The 19,010-nt window shown below is 44.0% G+C and overlaps 1 protein-coding gene across 1 annotated transcript in view; it reads right to left on the bottom strand.

Moving 5' to 3' along the window:
• Window positions 1-19,010, bottom strand: part of Creb5 (cAMP responsive element binding protein 5) — a 404,708-nt gene that overhangs the window by 318,266 nt on the left and 67,432 nt on the right. Inside the window, exon 2 of the mRNA XM_052720440.1 lies at window positions 3,432-3,503. Within this exon, the coding sequence (XP_052576400.1) occupies window positions 3,432-3,485 (54 nt within the window). The 5' untranslated portion in view covers window positions 3,486-3,503. The remainder of the gene's footprint in view (window positions 1-3,431; window positions 3,504-19,010) is intronic.

Below are 19,010 nucleotides of genomic sequence, written 5' to 3'. Positions count from 1 at the left end.
GCTCTAAGAGGACAGACAGAGCACAGGGAGCATGCTCCTTGTTACTTCTGAGACAAAGATCACGTTTACAGATCACATTGTAAAAGATCTCCCAGGTATCAGAGGCCATCCCCAACAGAGCAGTTTCTCCTGAAGAAGAGAAAGTGGAGCAGAGGAGCCCTTCCATCACCTTCCCAAAGACAACACAAGCACTAACACTTCTTCTGTTTGCTCATCTTCCAGGCACCTTAATCTTTTCCCTGCATGTTCCCAGATTATGGGATGGCAGGAGGGCAAATGTCGTGACCACAGCAGTTGATACGTCTATGAGTTATGAATATTCCACCAACGATGACAGTCAGCTGATGGTTACATTTTCATTCTGCTAAAAGATGGGCATAGTTTTATAACAGTTTGTCTAAATAAAGGTGACACCGACTTACAGATACATCATCACATCCAAAGCTGTGGAGGAGGCTTGATATCATCTCCCTTAAAATCAAGACACTACATAAATCCTAATTTCTCACATTTATACAACATTTCCCACAATCCACTTAGCCTCGTTAAAGAAACACCTTGGCTTCCTCCTTCAACAAAATATTCAAGGGCATTCAAAAAGGGACCTGTTCAAGAACTCAGGGTATGAGTCTGTGATAAAGTACTTGCCTAGGATATGTGAGGTCCTGGGTTCAAATCCCCAGTGTTACATACACAAGACACTTAACCCCAAAAGTCAGCCACACTCAGTCCCCTCAGACTCTGCATGCGACTTGGCAGATTCTCCCTCTGTCCCTTCTTGGCTCAAATAAACTGAGGCTGTCCACTGCCCCACAGGACGCTCTGTACCCTCTATCTCCTTGGCATGGCTCCTTCAAGCTCTCCTGCTCTCTCCTGCCCTCTCACTGGTTTCTCACTCTTGACTCCCCGGCTATCCTTTAGCTTTTACGAAGCTGCCTCCCTCCGAAGGCTGCCATTAGGTCACTCTCCTTCGGCACTGTATCCTGCTCCTGGAATGCTCTTCTATGCCAACACTTCAGCCCCCATGCCACCTCACTCACTGATCCCTCCACCCTCTGCTTCTTTCTCTCATGTCTCCTTCAAGCAACTGACTGCCGAATCCAACAGCTTTTGCTCCATCCTCCAACGACCCCAGCTCTAACAGTGCAGGACACCAGTGACAACATGTCTATGGCATTGACTTGTCTATACCTTGCCTGACTCCAGTGAGGGAAAGGTGGTTTAGAGCAACGCATGAAATAGAGTGTGAGAGTATCTGTTAGTAGTTGGGGATCCAGAGCAGAAGGGATACAGAAGAACAAAATGAAAACCCAAATGAAACTATCAGCATTGTCAACCAGGAGCATGGGTTGTGACCCTAGAGGACATCTGGCAACCTCTGAAGATATTTCTGGTTGTCACAGTTGTGGAGTGCTATTGGGGTCTGGTGGGTTGAGGCAAGGATGCTGCCAAACACTCTATAATATATAAGATAGTGCCCACATCAAAGAGTTATTTGTACTTAGATGTTAATAATGCCAAGCTTGGAAAAGTGTGTGCCGTACAGTTCAATACTTATACATAGATACCTCTCTCCTGTCTGACGCACATGAATCCCACATACGGCTAGAAGCTCTTCTTTACTGGTACTCTAACCTGGGAGAAATCTGAAAATCCCACCCTAGCCCAACCACTCCTTTTGTTTTACTGGATCTCTGAAGGGTCCTGTTCCATAGAGAAGCCTTCCATTTACCTCCCTGTCACAAGTAAAGTCAGTTCCCCAGGGTGGTCTATTGCTTCTTCATGAAAAATTAAAGTCAACTAGTTAATTGATGATTTCATCATATGATTATAGATCTGATGCCCAGGTCTGTGAGAGCAGAGATCTATGCATTTGGAGCAATGCAATTTTCAAGGGGCAGTTAGAATGCCTAGACACACACAGGTAGGTACCCAGAAAGTGTCTAGGTGGCTTGTAGTAAACAACTCTTAATGTCTATTGTCACAGGCAAGCAAGCAAAGCCCTCCAATTATCCATGTTCCTTTAGCCAAGGAGGCTTACCTTAGAAGAAATGGAGGGGGAGTCTTGTTTCAGTTAGGAGCCAGGTTTTAACTTAGTAAGGAGATACTCTGCATTTACCATGGAAAGGCCTTGTCTACCAGGATTTTCCCAGTTACGTATCAACCTACCCACATTCCCCTAGTATTTCCTACTTCAAAATAACTTTCAAAACCAGTTTTCTCCAAAATATTTTCTCTACTCATTTTCTTGTTCACAAGTTAGAAAGAAATGTTAGCACAAAAACCTCTGATGAAAATCCCAGACTCTGGTTGCTCAGCAGCTGATAACGCCGATGACAATGTTTTATGTTTCTGTGACTTTGTCCCTCCAAGAACTCCTACTTAGATTCTCCCAGAATCCTCCATGAACTCTGGGAAACTATAATAAGGGTGGTACTCATCTGACTCCTACCTGACCTTAGGCACTGCCCCACACAGGACTGCCAACTCTATCACATGAGCTGGTAGGAGTGGGCCTTGGTTTCCTTGATGGTCCAGTAAAATTAAGGAGTAAGTGCAATCTCCCACATTAGCAAAATGCTTATGCTCAGATTCTGAAATATGTCCTATACCCCATAAGAGAAAGATCTTGGTATGAAAACTACCATTTATACATATCAAAACCCCTGGAACATGGTACTACCCAAAGATGGACTCTTGAGTCAAGAGCAGAAAAAGTCACCCTAAACTTTTAAAAATAAAACACAAAACTCTAATTTCACATAATAGACATGGGGTCTAGTATAACAGATTTAGCAGCAGCAGCATTAGTGTTAACAAGAGTGGGCGTTAACATTTACTGTGTTCATGCCCTATATTAAACACCCTGGAAGCTGTATCTCATCTAACATGCATACTTTGCATTTGAAGGGAGTTACCAGAGACCCTCAGATTCAATCCTGCATGCCAAGATATCCAATCCTCTTAAAACTTCTAGGCCGAAGAACTATAGTTTGAGAACAGTCATAGGGGTATTCTGCTCCTCAGAAAGGATCCAGAATTCAACCCACAACTTTGAGGCATCTCATCAAAAAAAGCCCAGTATGTATGCAATTGGCTGCTGTGAAGTACACACCATCTTCCCCTTTCTGAATGACCACCCAGCGGAAATGGTGGGCTGGATGCGTCTGGCTTGCTTCCGGAGGAAGTTACTCATAGGGATGTCAACACTGCTTCGTTTCAGGATGAAAGGGAAGTATTTCAAACTACAAAGTGTGATCTAACAGTAGTGAAGATGAAAATCATGATGTCGATGATTACGGATACTTTGAAAAAGTATTTCATCAAAGAAAGACAGCCCAATGGACATGGCAACTCAATGAAGAGATGCCTTCTCAGGGGAGGCAGAAGCATTTCCTGCAAACCAGAGCACAGAGGAGCCACACACTCACCTGGGAGCAGCCTGGGGCACTGCAGACAAACGGCCTCTCCTGCTCCAAGTTCATCTTGGATTCCTCATAAATCTGAAGGAGTAAAGGAAAACAGAAGACCATGAATATCTCCCTCTTCTGCTTCAGATACGTGAAAAAGACAATGACTGGGAGTCTTCAATCGCCATTCCCCCATATGAGCAAGTTACACATGAACACAGTGAAAACAGATCCCATTTTCCAGTTTATTGGTTCTCCTGTCTTGAGTTCCTAGTATTCCTTCTTTAGCACATAGTAAAGAAAAAGGTCAAATCGATTATAGAGCCTAAGGCCTGCCTATGGAAAGCTAGCTAGTGGATGCTATTGCCAGGTAAGACCCCAACTTCCCCGCAAGATTCCAAGGCAAAGTCACATGCCCTCTGCCCCCCAGTCCTACTGAGAACTTTGAAATTGGTTGCTTGGGATAGCCAGAGGGAAAACTTCAACTCTGGGTTCACTGGGCAAAAATTGAGCATGGTCAAAATCACCTTTACAAATGACCCTGAATGCCAATCAAAGTGTGGTCTACAAGACTCTCTGATTAGCACACCTGCTGCTGTTAGTTTTGTTTCTTGTTAATTACAGGAAGGACTGTGCAAACTTCACTTACATTATTTAGATGATTTTCCCAAATACTTTTAAACCAATTTTAGATTTGTGTATATGTATTATATGTTCTTTTAATGGTGCGGGGGTCTATTGCTGAGTTTTAAAACCTACTGCCTTAACCCTGAGCACAGGAAGAATTCTGTTTCTTTAAAACGATGCCTGTGGGTGATTCCAAAGGGAAACAGTGGCGACTTGCCCACAGGGAGGAGTCCCACTGTGCTGAGGGAGGCAAACACATCATCCACTTTGTACATGTTACACCTCGTTCCCCAAGCCCATATTCTTCAGGGAAATATATGCAGCCTCTCACTTTTCCAAAGCATAAAGTGAGGATGTTTACCTTAGATAGCATAGCCAGTCAGATACTAAAGCACAAAACTAAAAACAGAGGAAAATGCAAACCCTCTCCCAACTGTAATTCCCCATTGGCATATGTTTTCAACTAAGCAATGCCCCACTCATTCCTGTGGAGCAGTGATTCTCAACCAATGCCCTGAGACCCCTGTAGGGAGTCAACAGACCCTTTCACAGGGGTCCCATATCAGATATCTTACATATCAGATATTTACACTGCAATTCAAATAGTAGAAAAATCACACTTATGAAGAAGTTACAAAATAATCTTATGGTTGGGGGTCACCACAACATGAGGAACTATATTAAAGGGTCGCAGCATTAGGAAGCTTGAGAACCACTGCCCTAGAAGGACTTCCCACTGGCTGCCCCACAACACCATGATTAACAGAATTTTAATGCTTTCTGTGGTAAGCAGTATTATATAAGTCCCTTTTCTGTGTTTACTTATCTTTTTCTTATGAGTTAATTTTTTAATTTTTATTTTTTAGTTGACATATATCTATAAGGTGGAAATTAAACAACTCATATGCAACCTCTAATGTTTAAATTGGAGTGATTAGTACAACTCCTTTAAACAGTGTCTTAGTGCCTGGACCCTTTAAACTTCTCTCCTCTGCTTCTTCTTAATGTATGTAACAGGTTCCTCTAAACCACGCTCACTTTACTGTGTTATATTTATGAGAAGAAAGAAAACCTAAGTGTATTTGGAATCTTTTTGCTTGCTCCTGTCTGAAGAAAGTTATAAGCAACAAAAATAACTTCTATTTTTTATTTATTTAATTTTGTTTTGCTGATCACAGAACATCCCTCCTTCCTTCGACAAGAAGTAAAGAGGAATAATTTTTATTGGGGAAGTAGAATAAACAGAATATACTAGCCTAATAAATACAATAAAGTAGCTTATCCATTAATTAAATCTGCCATATTTTTCTAGACTAACACCACCAACAGCAAACACTTTTCAGTGCTTTCATGGAAATGCCTCTGCACCTGTGAGTCTGGTCTGCTTGGCAATGACCTCCATGCCTCAGCATCTTCTCCTTTACAACAGGGGTAGAAGATTCATCTTCAGCCCCTTCATTCCTATATCTGATTCCTTGGTTTGGATCTTGTAAGGCATTTGAAATCATGGAGAAGATTAGGGTACTGGTAAGAGAAGTCTGTGGGTGTTACTGGAAACTCACTCTAATATGAATCAGTCCTTGTGTGTAAAATTACAAATTACAGTATATTCCCTTGATTGCCTGTGTGGCTCTTTCTTGGGTGCCACTTGAGAACTTTGTTTCCTAATGTTATGAAGGAACAGTGTGTTCCAATCAAAAGTAAGATTACATGATAGTCAAATGGGAGAGTTCTATACGTGCACATTTATGGCTGGCATGAGAAGGTGTAATTAATGATAATTAAATGAATGTCCCAGCAACAGCTACTGCTGAGTCTCTAAAGAGTTTAACAAGCCAATGTGAGAAAGAGTTGGCCAAACTCAGGGACTAAGTCTAAGGAGAAATGGTCTTTCCACTTTAATCACTGCTCCATCCCAATCCTTGGCCCACCAACATGCTGGTTTCCCCCATAAACGCAGCCCCACTGCACCAATACTCCATTGCTCTGGTTGACATCAGCGCTGGCCTCCTTAATTATCAGTTACAGTCTTCTGCTTCAAATGTCTTGGGATCAAATTCCAATGCCCATATTTGGACACATATTAGAACACAGTCCCACAGACTGAGCCTATATTGTGATGGCTGTCATGTTTAGAGGAACACAATTAATATAACTCAATAAATACTGACATGTGGCAGTAAAAGAATTTATACTTCAAGAGACGCAATATGAGAAATACAAAGTCTCTTCTCAAACAACGTAGTCCTCAGTGCATGTTACTGAGTTACTACTGTCATTCTTTTACTTTGTTTTCCAGACATAGATGAAACTATAGCAATTTATTACATGGTATGCAATAAGCATGGAGCAAATCTGTTTGGCAACTTAACATTGGGATAAAAGTCTTGAGGTACACAGCCGTTGCTAATATAAAGTAGGTTTTAAGGGATCAGTGAGGTCTAATGTGAGTGGGTGTGTGTGTACTGTATAAACCTCAACTGCTTAATTGTGATGGTCTACAGTTCCCACAAGCAGCCTCTGCAAACAACACCCGCTTGCTAATTCTGTCCCATGTAGGTGCTTGCAGTAGATCTTCTAAATGGAAGCACTCTGCCATGTAGGCCTCATTACTTTTATCAACTGGTATGATCTGCTCCGATGCATTAGTCAGGAGGCATGGTTGATTTTTACGGTCTATTATTATGGTTCTTTTCTAGTGCATAGTGTAATAATTACACTCTCAGACCCCTACTAAAGTTCCATACAGGTTCTTTTATCATCCAGAAAGTAGGCCAAATGGTTCAGACTGGCTGTAGCCTGGTTGTTCCACATGTGGTCCTCAGAAGTAAGGCCTCAGCCTCTCACTTCCCATTCAGTTCTTTTACTGGCTGGGATTTTTTTTTTTTTTTTAATAAACCAAGTTTGGTTTGGCAATCACCACAGCCTGGGCTCCACTGCCTAGAGCTTCCATAGTAGGCGTTCAATAAATATTTGTGGAATGGATAATGAATCTTGAATCATCACAATAAATTGTCCCAAACAGCCTTCTGTTCTCAACTCAGGAGGCAACTTTTTTGCCCAGTATCAAGTTTTCAGAGAGGTGAGAGGTTGTGTGGACCACTGATTTCTCTTGTCTCCGGATATAGTCTTTCAAAAAATCTCCCCAGACTTGATGGGGAAAAAGCCAAAGCTGCTTTTTGGTGGAAAAAAAAAGGGAGGAAGCTAGCTTCTATCTGGTCATTTAATCATAGACATCACAACCAAGAAAACCTGAGCTCCTGGGCTGGGACTGGTCCTCGTAAAACACCCTTTGAGAAATACTGACTTTGGTTGCACTGGTGAGAAGCAGTCTCATTTGGGCAGATGTTCACATCACTTAATAGTTTTTAAATGGTACCCTATTAATTGCTGCTTTCCTAAAGTCAGACTCACTGTTCAGCCAAAATGAATGCTTCATGAGTCTAATTTCCCTCAACTTTTTGGAAAACAATTAAAAAATCCTAATAACACAGTTTAGTCGCACACAAAGTCAGCGGAGGTTTTCCCAGTTGACAAGGAGATGACAGGCTTGATTTACAATTCAAACCCTTCACTGCCACTGCATTCCTCTGGCTGCTAAGTGAGCTAGAATCTCTTTCTTTGTTCAGGGTTTGACCCCACAAATTCCTGGTCTAAAATTGGAAGTTGGTCCATAATGGCTGAGGCCACCAATCCATTCAAAAGAGTTGCTGGCCATTAAGGATATTCTTGGAATGACTGTTTCCGCTATTAAAAACTTAGAGAGTCTACACAAAATACTCTAAATATATACTTTAAATGTAAGGGTGACATCTGAATCAGAGTGAGGAAAATTGGCATCCTCTGGTTTGGAATGATCAACCCAAGGGGGATGTTTCACCATCCAGCTCAGAGGCAGCAGAGCCAATCCTTTGTTAACACTGAGTTCTAATCTTAGTGGAATGGCACAGAATTAACCCAGCAGAGTCACACAATAAGAGATTTGAAATGGTAAAAAACTAAAAGCATCATTTGTATCTGAAAGCCTAGCACAGAAAGTGATAAGGATATCTAAGACACAAACTGAACATGAGTGAACATGATCTACTGACATGTCTCCATCGCTGGTATCATTTACCTGGTTATGGGGGCAATATAGACCTTAAATTTGAAACTTGGGCTAGCATCTATTGCCCTACCAAGAGCCTAGATGGAGTCTTCTTGGCAGAGTTCATCCGAAACAAACTCCCTGCCTTGTTGAGCCTCCTAGACCCTTGAATGAGATCCAGAGAAGCAGACTCTCCCTCCAAACTCCCACAGGTGAGTTCTTGAGGAAGTCTCACTGAGTGAGGCTCCAACTCAATACTGTTTTCTCTGAGAACAAAGAGTATTCAATTAACTAAATTTATTACAGGCAAAGCCAATTTGCTTTTAGTCAGAAAAATAAGGCACAAAAAGCGTACACAAGAAGCCAACACACTCACCACAAACACATTCTCATTTAGTTACTTCTAAAATGCCCAGCTCTGTCTCACAGCAAAGACACAGACTGGATCTCCCACACACAAGGCTAACTGTTGGAAGGAATTGTGTTTTCAGTTTGGGGCTAAGGCTTTCCTTGAGAATGACACCATAACTCATCTCTTTTCCTTATCTGTAAAATGGGATAATAGTAGCCAATCCATTTGAAACCAGAACGTTCATAGAGGAACTGTCGGGAAAGAGCTGGCAGAGACTGACAGAAAACCAAGAGCCTAAACTTTGGGACTTCCAGTCTATCTTGATTTTTCAAACCTGAACATTGTAAGTCCAAATATAAAAAACAAGTACCCTTGAATTCCAGTCCAAGAAAAAAACCCACTGGTTTCGTGAATAGGTCTTTGTATCTCTCCCAGTGGCTCTGTCCTTATCTCGCAATATGTCTTCTTTATGTAAAACTGACTCTTTGTATGTCTACTTCTCTGTGGATCTTTGTCCTCTCTCTCTCTCTCTCTCTCTCTCTCTCTCTCTCTCTCTCTCTCTCTCTCTCTCTCTCTCTCTCTCTCTCCCCTGGCTTGGCTTTGCTGGTAGAAGGAGGGAGGCAGCTCGTTTCCTGTCCCTCTGTTATTCTTGAAGTGCGCTGCAGTAAGAATCTGAATTTCATTGGGCTAGTATTATTTGCAGCTGTGCGACCTCTTTAACCCTGCTTTTAAAAGTGACATTTCAGCCCTCCAGCTTGAAATGCCTGTGTGCTGCAAAGTTTTCCAAGCAGAAAAAGGGCTAGGCCCTGGAGTGAGACTGTCCCTCACCAGTGCAAGTTGTGGCAGAAGGTGGTGTGAACTGGGTGTGGCCCTGCACAGCTCCCAGTTGGCACTCCTTCCCAGAGGTGGAGAGTTGTACACGTTTGCCTAGAGCCAAACATGAATGACTATTGCACTCAAACCAAACAAAATTCCCCGCTTTTAGACATGGTCACCGTCCCTTCATATCCTCCAACGCCCAGGCTGCTCCAGGCTGCACCAGAGACCTCTCTAGGACTGTCACATACTTCATCATTATAGAGGCTGTCAAAAGTTCCCTTCCCACAAGGCCCACTGTCCCCAGAAGGAAGGATTTCCAAACAGCTTTCATCTCTGCAAACTGACCCTGATCTTACTCCCCAAAGGAGGCCCCAGAAGGAGTGAGTGCTGGGGGCCCCCAGCCTCTCTCGGCCTTCTGCAGGGACTTGTGGTTTTATATATATGGCGTTTATAACCATATATTGGAAAGCATTCCAGTGGGGTTGGTTTTTCATATGTTAGAGTCCCCACCCCCTCTTTTTTAAATGTTCCATATGTTTCTTTAGGATTTTTTTAAAATTCATGGACTAATTGGAGGTTTTGTTCACCCTAATTTTTTCTTTTAACTTTCCTGTCTATGGGTTCACTAGTTCAGCACATGCTCGCTGAGCCCAAGTGTGAGGCCTTAGCTTCACAACACAGAAAAACCCTGGCATGTGCCGGCCTGAGTGTGCCCATTCGGGTCGTCGCACTTCTTCCTTCTGTCCAGCACAGTGCATTTTTGCAGAACATCTCCCATCTCCCAGAAAACTATGTTTGACATGTGTGTGGTTAACAAAACACTAGGGTGGTGATTCTCTGGTTTTTTAAGGAAGTATTGAATGTAACTAAATCACTTGGCTTGTTTCTAATGGGACCGAATACAACCTCTCCGAAGGAAACACAGCCTGCTTTCTTATGACACCCGGGACCACCAGCACGGGAGTGGCCCCACCCACAATGGGCGGGGCCCTCCCCCCTCAGTCATGAATTTAAGAAAAGCTATAGGCTTGCCTACAGCCGATCATACGGAGGAGGCATTTCCTCATTTGAAGTCCCCTCCTCTCAGAAGACTCTACCTTGGGATCAGAAAACCAGCCAGGATAGAGGTGATCAGGGCTTAGGGAGGCATCTTTCCTTCCCCAGTATGTCCACTGGTACCATTTAAAATAATTGCCCTTTGGAATCTTCAGAAGGAAAAACTATATCAGCAAAGGAATGAAATGCGAAGCTGGGTGTATTCTCCACAGTGTCAAGGGTGGCTTGTCGTGAAGTCAGCTTTCCCTGCCTTTCCTGGTCTGCACTACAGTGCACGTTTCCTCCATATATAGAGAGCAGCACATTCTCAGATGGGACTGCTCTAGCTCCAGACAGTCATGTTTGCGGATATGTTGATTTTTAAAGGTTTGGGGTTTTTTTTTAAAAAAAAAAAAAAAAAAAAAACAACATTTCTTTTTGTGCATGAGTGTTTTGTCTGCACATATGCCTGTGCACCATGTGTATGCCTAGTGCCCACAGGGGTCAGAAGAGGGTGCTGGATCCCCTGGAACCGGAGTTATAGACTGTTGTGAGCTGCTGTGTGGGTGCTGCAAATTGAACCCGGGTCCTCTGCAAGAGCAGCCAATGCTCTTAATCCCTCAGCCACCTCTCCGGTCCCTCAAAGCTATTTTTAAAGAAAGTGATCATCTTAAGATATTTTGAAGAAACACCATATTTTAATCTTGGTTGTCTGCACACCCATGCAAATGCTAGATAGTTTTGCTAAATAAGTTGTTACATCTCCAGGAACAATGTACGTTTGATTACTGCAAAACGGGCTAAAATAGTCAAGCATCTCCTGAACCTGAGAGATTTCATGTGAGAATACATCAAACAGGATGGCAGTTATACCCAGCTCTGTTTATGGCAGGGACAGGAAGGGGCAGTTTATCTTAAGATGGACTTATTATTCATGATTTACTATGAGGTCCATCCTATCAAATGGATGCTTTTTGCCCTTGGGTCCAGCAGGAACCTAGGCATACCTGGGAGGTATTCTAAAGAAACCTAAAGTTCTGTTCAGAGGCTACCATGTCCCACTATCAGCCAAATACCAAGTAAGACGTACTCAGAGGCTTGATTAAGATTCCCAGTGTACAATGTTTCAAATATCAAGCATATAAACACTTGGAAATACTGGTAGATCATTTCAAGGTCATGCTAAGTCAAAAATAAGAGTCAAATGTGAGAGAGGGCTCAATATTTTAGCTAAGATAGGCTTGTGTATCTCTCTATGTCCAACCCATAGAAGAGAAAAATGGCTGGATAAATAATAAAAAAAATTAGCAGATTTTTAAAACTAACTTATCACTAGCAGCTCCAGTGTCCAGGTAAGCTAACATACTACTGTGAGCAGTGTGGGCACAGCAGGGCCACAACAGAACCCTGGCCTCGGTGTAATCATGGTGCTTGCTTTACGCCTTTTCACTTATGAGACATGCCTCCCCTGCTCGTCACTGGGTGCTCTGCTCTGCTCTCTGCTACAGTGTTAAAACACTCACCAAAAGCATCTTAGGAAGGAAGGGTTTATTTGACTTACATTTTTCGATCACAAACATCACTGAGGGAAGTCGGAGCAGGAACTGAAGCAGGAGCAGCGGCAGGAATCATGGAAAAAGCTGCTGACCGGGTGCTCCCCATGGCTTGCTCAGTCTGCTTTCTCACACAACCCAGAACAGCCCAGGGGTGGTACCACCCACCGTGTGCTGGGCCCTCCCACATCAGTCATGAATCAAAAACATACCCCAAAGACCTGCTCACAGGCCAGTGCAGTGGAGGCAGTTCCTCAGCTGAAGTTCCCTTTTCCCAAGTGACTCAAGTTTGTGACAATTCGACTCCAACTAAATGGCAGATAGAGAGTATAATTTATCATATGGAGCATGTCTTTCTCATGATTTTGTTTGTGGAGGGTTTGGGGTGCTGGGATTTGAACCCAGGGCCTTAGATCTTATATACTAAGCAAAGTGCTGTGTCTTTGAGCTATAGCCTCATAGCCGGCCTCTCTTTTCTGACTTTAAAAGAAACCACAACAAGCTCTGATTTCTCTTGTATGTTGCTGGCACCATCAGCTATCAGCTCAGAGGAGAGCTAGAGGGGAATGTGTTTCCAAACTGACTTCTCAGAGAGAAGCCTTAATAAGCAAAAGAGAGAAAGAAAACACACAATCTCATACCCATCTGTTTTGGTCTGTTTGGCTTTTTTATTGAGAAGTTAATTTTATATGCAGAATATAAAGTACACACATATTTGATGTGCAGAACACCTCTCCAGACCCTGAGAGAGATCATTTCATTCCCCATAAATTAATTCAGGACTTAGAGCTCAAGTCTAGTGCCTAATGAAACTTAGGGGGCATATTGAGTCACAGGAACAGAATAAGAAATTCAAGCCCACTTCCCAAAGGGGTTACACCCATTTTAAAAGTGCAGGAATAAGCTGTGTGTGTGGTGTATGTGTGTGTGTGTGTGTGTGTGTGTGTGCATGCACGCGTGCATGCATGTATGTGTGTGTGTGTTCAGGTTATGTGAGTACATGTGTACATGTACACTTGTGTACGTACAAGTGGAGACCAGAGGACAATATCACGTGTTATTACTCATGTGCCATCTTTTTTTTAAAGAGTCTCTTACTGGCCTGGAACTCTCCAAGTAGGCTGGGCTGGTTGGTCAGTGAGTCCCAGAGATCTGCCTGTCCTCTATGCCCCCAGTGCTGGAACTAAAAGTGTGCACCACCATACCCAGCTTTTAAGACAAGCAAATAAACAACAAACAAAACATGAGTTCTAGAGACCAAAATGAGGTCTTAATTTTCAGAATGAACCATCTCCCTAGGCCCTCGGGTGTATTTTTGAAAATCACTACATCATTCCCATGGCTCATGGATTCCTCAACTTCCAATTAAACAAGAGTTTCTCCCAAAAACCAAGGAACTCACTAAACACCCTGAAGGAACTATGGGGAAAGAAAGGGCTTTTTTTTTTTTTTTTTAAGAACCTGCATCCACTAGAGGTGAACGATGCACCAGACCCCATTCATCAAAGACCTAGACTGTGAACAGGAACTGTATCCTTCAGGACCTAGAGTACAGAGAAACAACAGCACCCATTTGGAGACCACAATCTAATGAGCAGTGACAGGAAAGAGGGGTGTGTGTGTGTGTGTGTGTGTGTGTGTGTGCGCGCGCGCGTGCATGCGTGTTGTTCTCCAAAATGTTGGGACTTCCACTAAGGATGAATGTGGTCTCTTTGCTCAGGGTTAAATATCAGGCTCTCAGGAACCCCCAGAACCTGAACCCTTCTAGGACAGGGGCCATGCTGCAGCTTTTGACTGGGCATAGCTGGAGGGGTGGGTGGGGTACGGCAGGAGGAGCAGAGATAGAGTCAGACGTTCCACTGAATAGCTAATGAAAGGAGAGAAGAGGCAAGCCAGCTCCAAACCCAGGGACAAATCTCAGCTGTGCTGCAGGGATTGGAAGACTATTCACTGGGGCGTCATTCACAGGCTCCTTCAGGGACAATGACCAGTGGACAGTGATTGATCACCTGTCACACTGAACTTGTTCACATGTGATTCTATGCATGGGGTAGGATAGGACACCCAGGACATGGGTCTCATTCACCTTTTTCCTCACAGCCACCTACCAAGCATGAGACCTCATGCTAGGAGCAGGAAGGATCAGTCAGAAGGGCTCTGTGTCTGAGCCTTGATGTCCAGCAGAGAGGGGAGGCATGACTAGTGTCTGGGATGGAAGGTAGACTACTAAAGGCTGTATGTAGATTTCGCAAAATTGTGTGAGTTTACAGGTTCTGAGAAAACAAGACTACTTCACTAACTACATCAAATGCCATATAGTCTCCTTGTATAGCCAAACCCTTCTAACAAGATGTCAACACCCCACAGACACACACAGTCACACACATACTCCCACACACTCATGCACCCACACATTCTCACCTCCACACTAGCACACACATGTGAGCTCTTTTCATTATTTTAGAAGGGTTTGCGTATTTCTTAGTTTTGTTTCAAAACTAAGCCTTGATTTTTATTTTAGTAGCAATAAAATAAGACTGCATTATTTGTGGGTAGCTTAATGTTGTGGCCAGGGAGGGGGGTCAATTTTTTTATTAGAAAATCAACAATTAATTACCAGCTCCCTCATCTGATACCTGTGTGATCTTGCGCAAATTGCTTAACTTATCTGAACATTATAATTCCTCACTATAAAAAGAGACTCCAGGGTTTAGAATGATAGCTCAGCAATTAAGAGTGCTGTCTACTCCCTTGCCTGTTGTTTAATTGAAAAAAAAATACACGATATATTTTGATCATGTCCTCCAACTTCTAAAAGATCTTTCCAACCTCCCTACCCACCCGACTTTATGGTCTCCCTCTCTCTTATTTAAAAAAAAAACAACAACAGCAACAACAAAAACAAGAAACAACAACAAAAATCCACAAAACTGGTAATCAAAACAATAAAAAGAGAAGCCAGGTCGGGTTCCCAGCACCCACAAAGGTGGCTCATATCCCTCCCTAACTAAAGTTCCAATGCCCTCTTCCGGCTTCTAAGGGCTCTCCATGCACACAATGCACACACAAATACGCCAACAAAACAAAACGTAAGGTAAAAATAAATAAATATTTACAAAGAGGGAGAGTCTATAGACAACGTTCGCATTGTCTGACGGGGTGTTGGGACACTGGAGAGCGGCGACAGGAAAGCTCTTCATGAACTACACAGTGCTATCATGTTGATTACTCTTACACAGTGTATGTGTGCATGTGGAGTTGTCAAGGTGGGGGATGACATGAAGAGCTATGTCTACACTGGACAGCATGTGTGCAAGACTGACATCTGAAAGGACGTAGGGTAACCCTCAGAAAGGTCCTGATGTGCTGCAATTCTTCTGATAACTCAGCAATTCTCAGGAAAATCCTTATCAATGAGATGTTTACTTGAAGCTCACCAGTCTTAGTTCCTTTTCCTTTTTCATCAATGACTGTTCTTGTTGCTATGACCAAACGCCTGAGAGGAAGCAGCTCAGGAAGAAAAGGTTTATTTTTGGCTTATGGTTCAAGGTGATGCAGTCAATTGTGGTGGTGATGTCATGGCGACAGGAGCATGGCACAGTTAGCCAGATTCATCCACTTGCCGGAAGTAGAGCAGGGCTAAGACATACCAAGGTCTCCCACAGTGACCCATTTCCTCCAACCAGGCCCCATTTCAAGGCCCGCCCCAGGCTCAGGACCAAGTATTACAAATACATCAGCTTGTGCATAGCATTTCATATTTATACCACCTTCTGCCCCTGGCTCCCAGAAGGTCATGGCTATCTCCTAATGCAAAAGTGTATTCATTCCAACTTTGAAATTCCCCACAGTTTTAACAGTCCTAACGGCATTCAGAAATCCAAAGTCTCTTCTGAGATTCAAGACATGCTCTAAACTGTGAGCTCCTATCCAATGCAAAGACAACTTTCATACTTCTAATTTACTAGGCTTCTGTTCAGAATGTCACTCCCCGTGACTATGCCGGCTGCTTTCACACCCGCCTTGTCCATGACTTTGAAGTCACTCCCCTCGGCACATCTCTTTTTCCGTGACACTTGTCACCCCCTCTCATGTGAGATCAGGATAAAAACAGTGATCCGTGACCACACCACAGCTCTCTGTGGATTTCACACCAGTGCTGTCCTTTCATGAAATTACCTCCACCACCAAATTATCATGTCACTCTTGAACTCTGCCTCACTCGTATTCCCAGGACAATGGCAGAATTCAGCCAGATTCTTTGCCAGAATGTAACTCAAACGGCCTCTGGTCCAGCTCCTGACTGAACGGTTTCCCTCTGAAACTTCAGGATCTGGGCCCCAACTCTCTACATTTCTCCCGAGAGTCTGTTTTTCCAAATTTCCATCAGGGTGGCCTGTTAAGCTTGGCTTATAGCATAGCGCTTCTCTAGTCTCCAGTTCCAAACTCCACGATATTTCTCCCATAGAACAGTTCCAAAGGCCAGTGGATGACATTGCCAGCTTTACTGAGGGACCAACTCCACTGTCGGCACAAGTGTTCAGGGTTACTACTTTTCTATGGCTTCCACAGAGATCTGCATCTCATGGATGCCTGACAAGCACAACTCAGGGAAGGGAGAGTTTGTTTTCCCTCACAGTTCGAGGGGATAAAGCCCATCCTGACAGGAAAGTCCTGACAGCAGGACCAGGGACTACATCCACAGTCAGGAAGCACAGAAAGATGAAGGGTGGGATTCAGCTCACGGCCTCCCATGCTGTGATTCAACTCACACTTGGTGTGTGTCTTCCGTCTTCAGTTGAATCTTTCTGGAAAAATCCTTATAGACATACCCAAAGGTATGTTTCCATGTTGATTCTAAACCTCTTCAAGCTGACAATCAAAACTAATTACCAAATTTTCCAACTGACACATAATGCTGAGGAATACTTCAAGATTAGATCTGTGTCACAGGCTGACTCTGGGACAGACACACTGTGTCACAGGCTGACTCCGGGACAGACACACTGTGTCACAAACTGACTCTGGGACAGACACAATGTGTCACAGGCTGACTCTGGGACAGACACAATGTGTCACAGCCTGACTCTCTGACAGACACAATGTGTCACAGGCTGACTCTCTGACAGACACACTGTGTCACAGCATGACTCCGGGACAGACACAGTGTGTCACAGGCTGACTCGGGGACAGACACACTGTGTCACAGGCTGACTCCGGGACAGACACACTGTGTCACAGGCTGACTCTGGGACAGACACAGTGTGTCACAGGCTGACTCGGGGACAGACACACTGTGTCACAGGCTGACTCCGGGACAGACACACTGTGTCACAGGCTGACTCCGGGACAGACACACTGTGTCACAGGCTGACTCCGGGACAGACACACTGTGTCACAGACTGACTCCGGGACAGACACACTGTGTCACAGGTTGACTCCGGGACAGTCACAGCCTGACTCTCTGACAGACACAATGTGTCACAGGCTGACTCTCTGACAGACACACTGTGTCACAGCATGACTCCGGGACAGACACAATGTATCACAGGCTGACTCCGGGACAGACACAGTGTGTCACAGGCTGACTCGGGGACAGACACACTGTGTCACAGGCTGACTCCGGGACAGACACACTGTGTCACAGGCTGACTCCGGGACAGACACACTGTGTCACAGCCTGACTCTCTGACAGACACACTGTGTCACAGGCTGACTCTGGGACAGACACACCGCTAAGCTCTAGGCTTGTCTAGATACTTGCTGTTTCCGGTTTAGTGTATAGCACATGGCCATTCTCTAAGACTTGCTCTTGATATGAAGATGAAATGATTGCCAGCCTGCATATGGGTTTAACAAATTACTTGAACCAAGGATACAACTTGGGTCTTTCTAGCTGAGTAAGCTAAGGAATCTGAGGGGCCTGAGGGGCTGGAGCCATGTGTTTATGTGTAGAACAAGGCTGGACCAGACAACGGCCTCAGAGAGAGAGAAATCAAACCCATCCACACCCTCATCTCTACCTGCAGGCTGTGTCCATGCAGTCCTGGTCCCAGTCATCAAGGACACCCGTAGGGTCTGCCAACACTGGGTAAGCCGAGAGTCACACTCCTTCCATCACCAGAGGCTTCAGGCTTCCCTGCAGGCACTAGAAAAAGGACTAATCCAGACCAAGCCTCTTCTCTCACATCTACCCACCTGGGCAACCAAGACAGAAAGCCAGGCTTTGCTACATAACCACGTTTTCTCAAGGAAACAGCATCGTCTTTGACCATTTTTGGTTCTTATTCTCACCGTTCCTTATTCTTATTCCTCTCTCCTTTTTATTTTCCAAATATCCCATGCAATACAAAAAAGTCCCTAATAATGCCTGAGGAGTGTGTTAACTGCAAAACAGAAGCCATGGCTTAACCAAGGTGCTGTTCACTTCAGCCTCTTAAGAGAGTATGGAGAGTGATGGATCAACCACAGCGAGATATCCTAACCCAGGGTACTGGGATGCTAAAGATGAATAATCACAGAGCTAAGGACAGGTCACCTCTTAATGCAGACAATCCTGTGAGGAAAGCCTACCAATGCTATACGCTCAGTCTGATTTTATTTAATGAAAACCTGTCTCTCTTGTGCCACCACATCCTGTGTGTCAGGTATTTCTAATCTCAGGAAAGCATTTCCCATAAAAGAGTAAAGAAAGTCTTGGACTGCATCCACTTTGATTTATCTCTTCCACTAAATACCTCTGTAAGGAATGCAGCAGAGGAACACGGTTCCAATAGGGGTTAAGAGGGGAATATTGCCTACCGTTCCCAAAGCCCTCTGCCATCCTGTTTATCTTCGCAATGAAGACATTAAGGCCTTCTGGTACTCTCAGGGTCCTGGAGTATTTCAGTGTCATTTAAGCGATGTTTCTAGTTCACTAACGTGTACACAAGCTGCAGCAACAGCATCATCAACATTTCCTGCTCTGCCCTCTACTGTTTCCAGAGAAACAGAAACAAGCTCTCACACAAACACACCAAAAAATTCTCTGGACACCCAAGTTAACCAATGTCTCCATTCTTCCCAAACCACCAATCAGTCAGTCACCAGGCAAACAGCTCCAGAACCAGGCAAGGAAAACATGTTAT

The sequence above is a fragment of the Peromyscus californicus genome, unplaced genomic scaffold, assembly GCF_007827085.1.
Source record: "Peromyscus californicus insignis strain IS unplaced genomic scaffold, ASM782708v3 Scaffold_6__1_contigs__length_162567912, whole genome shotgun sequence".
In the NCBI taxonomy this organism is placed as follows: Eukaryota; Metazoa; Chordata; class Mammalia; order Rodentia; family Cricetidae; genus Peromyscus; species Peromyscus californicus.
The sequence above is the reverse complement of the archived record's forward strand: the minus strand, read 5'-3'. Positions and strand labels throughout refer to the sequence as shown.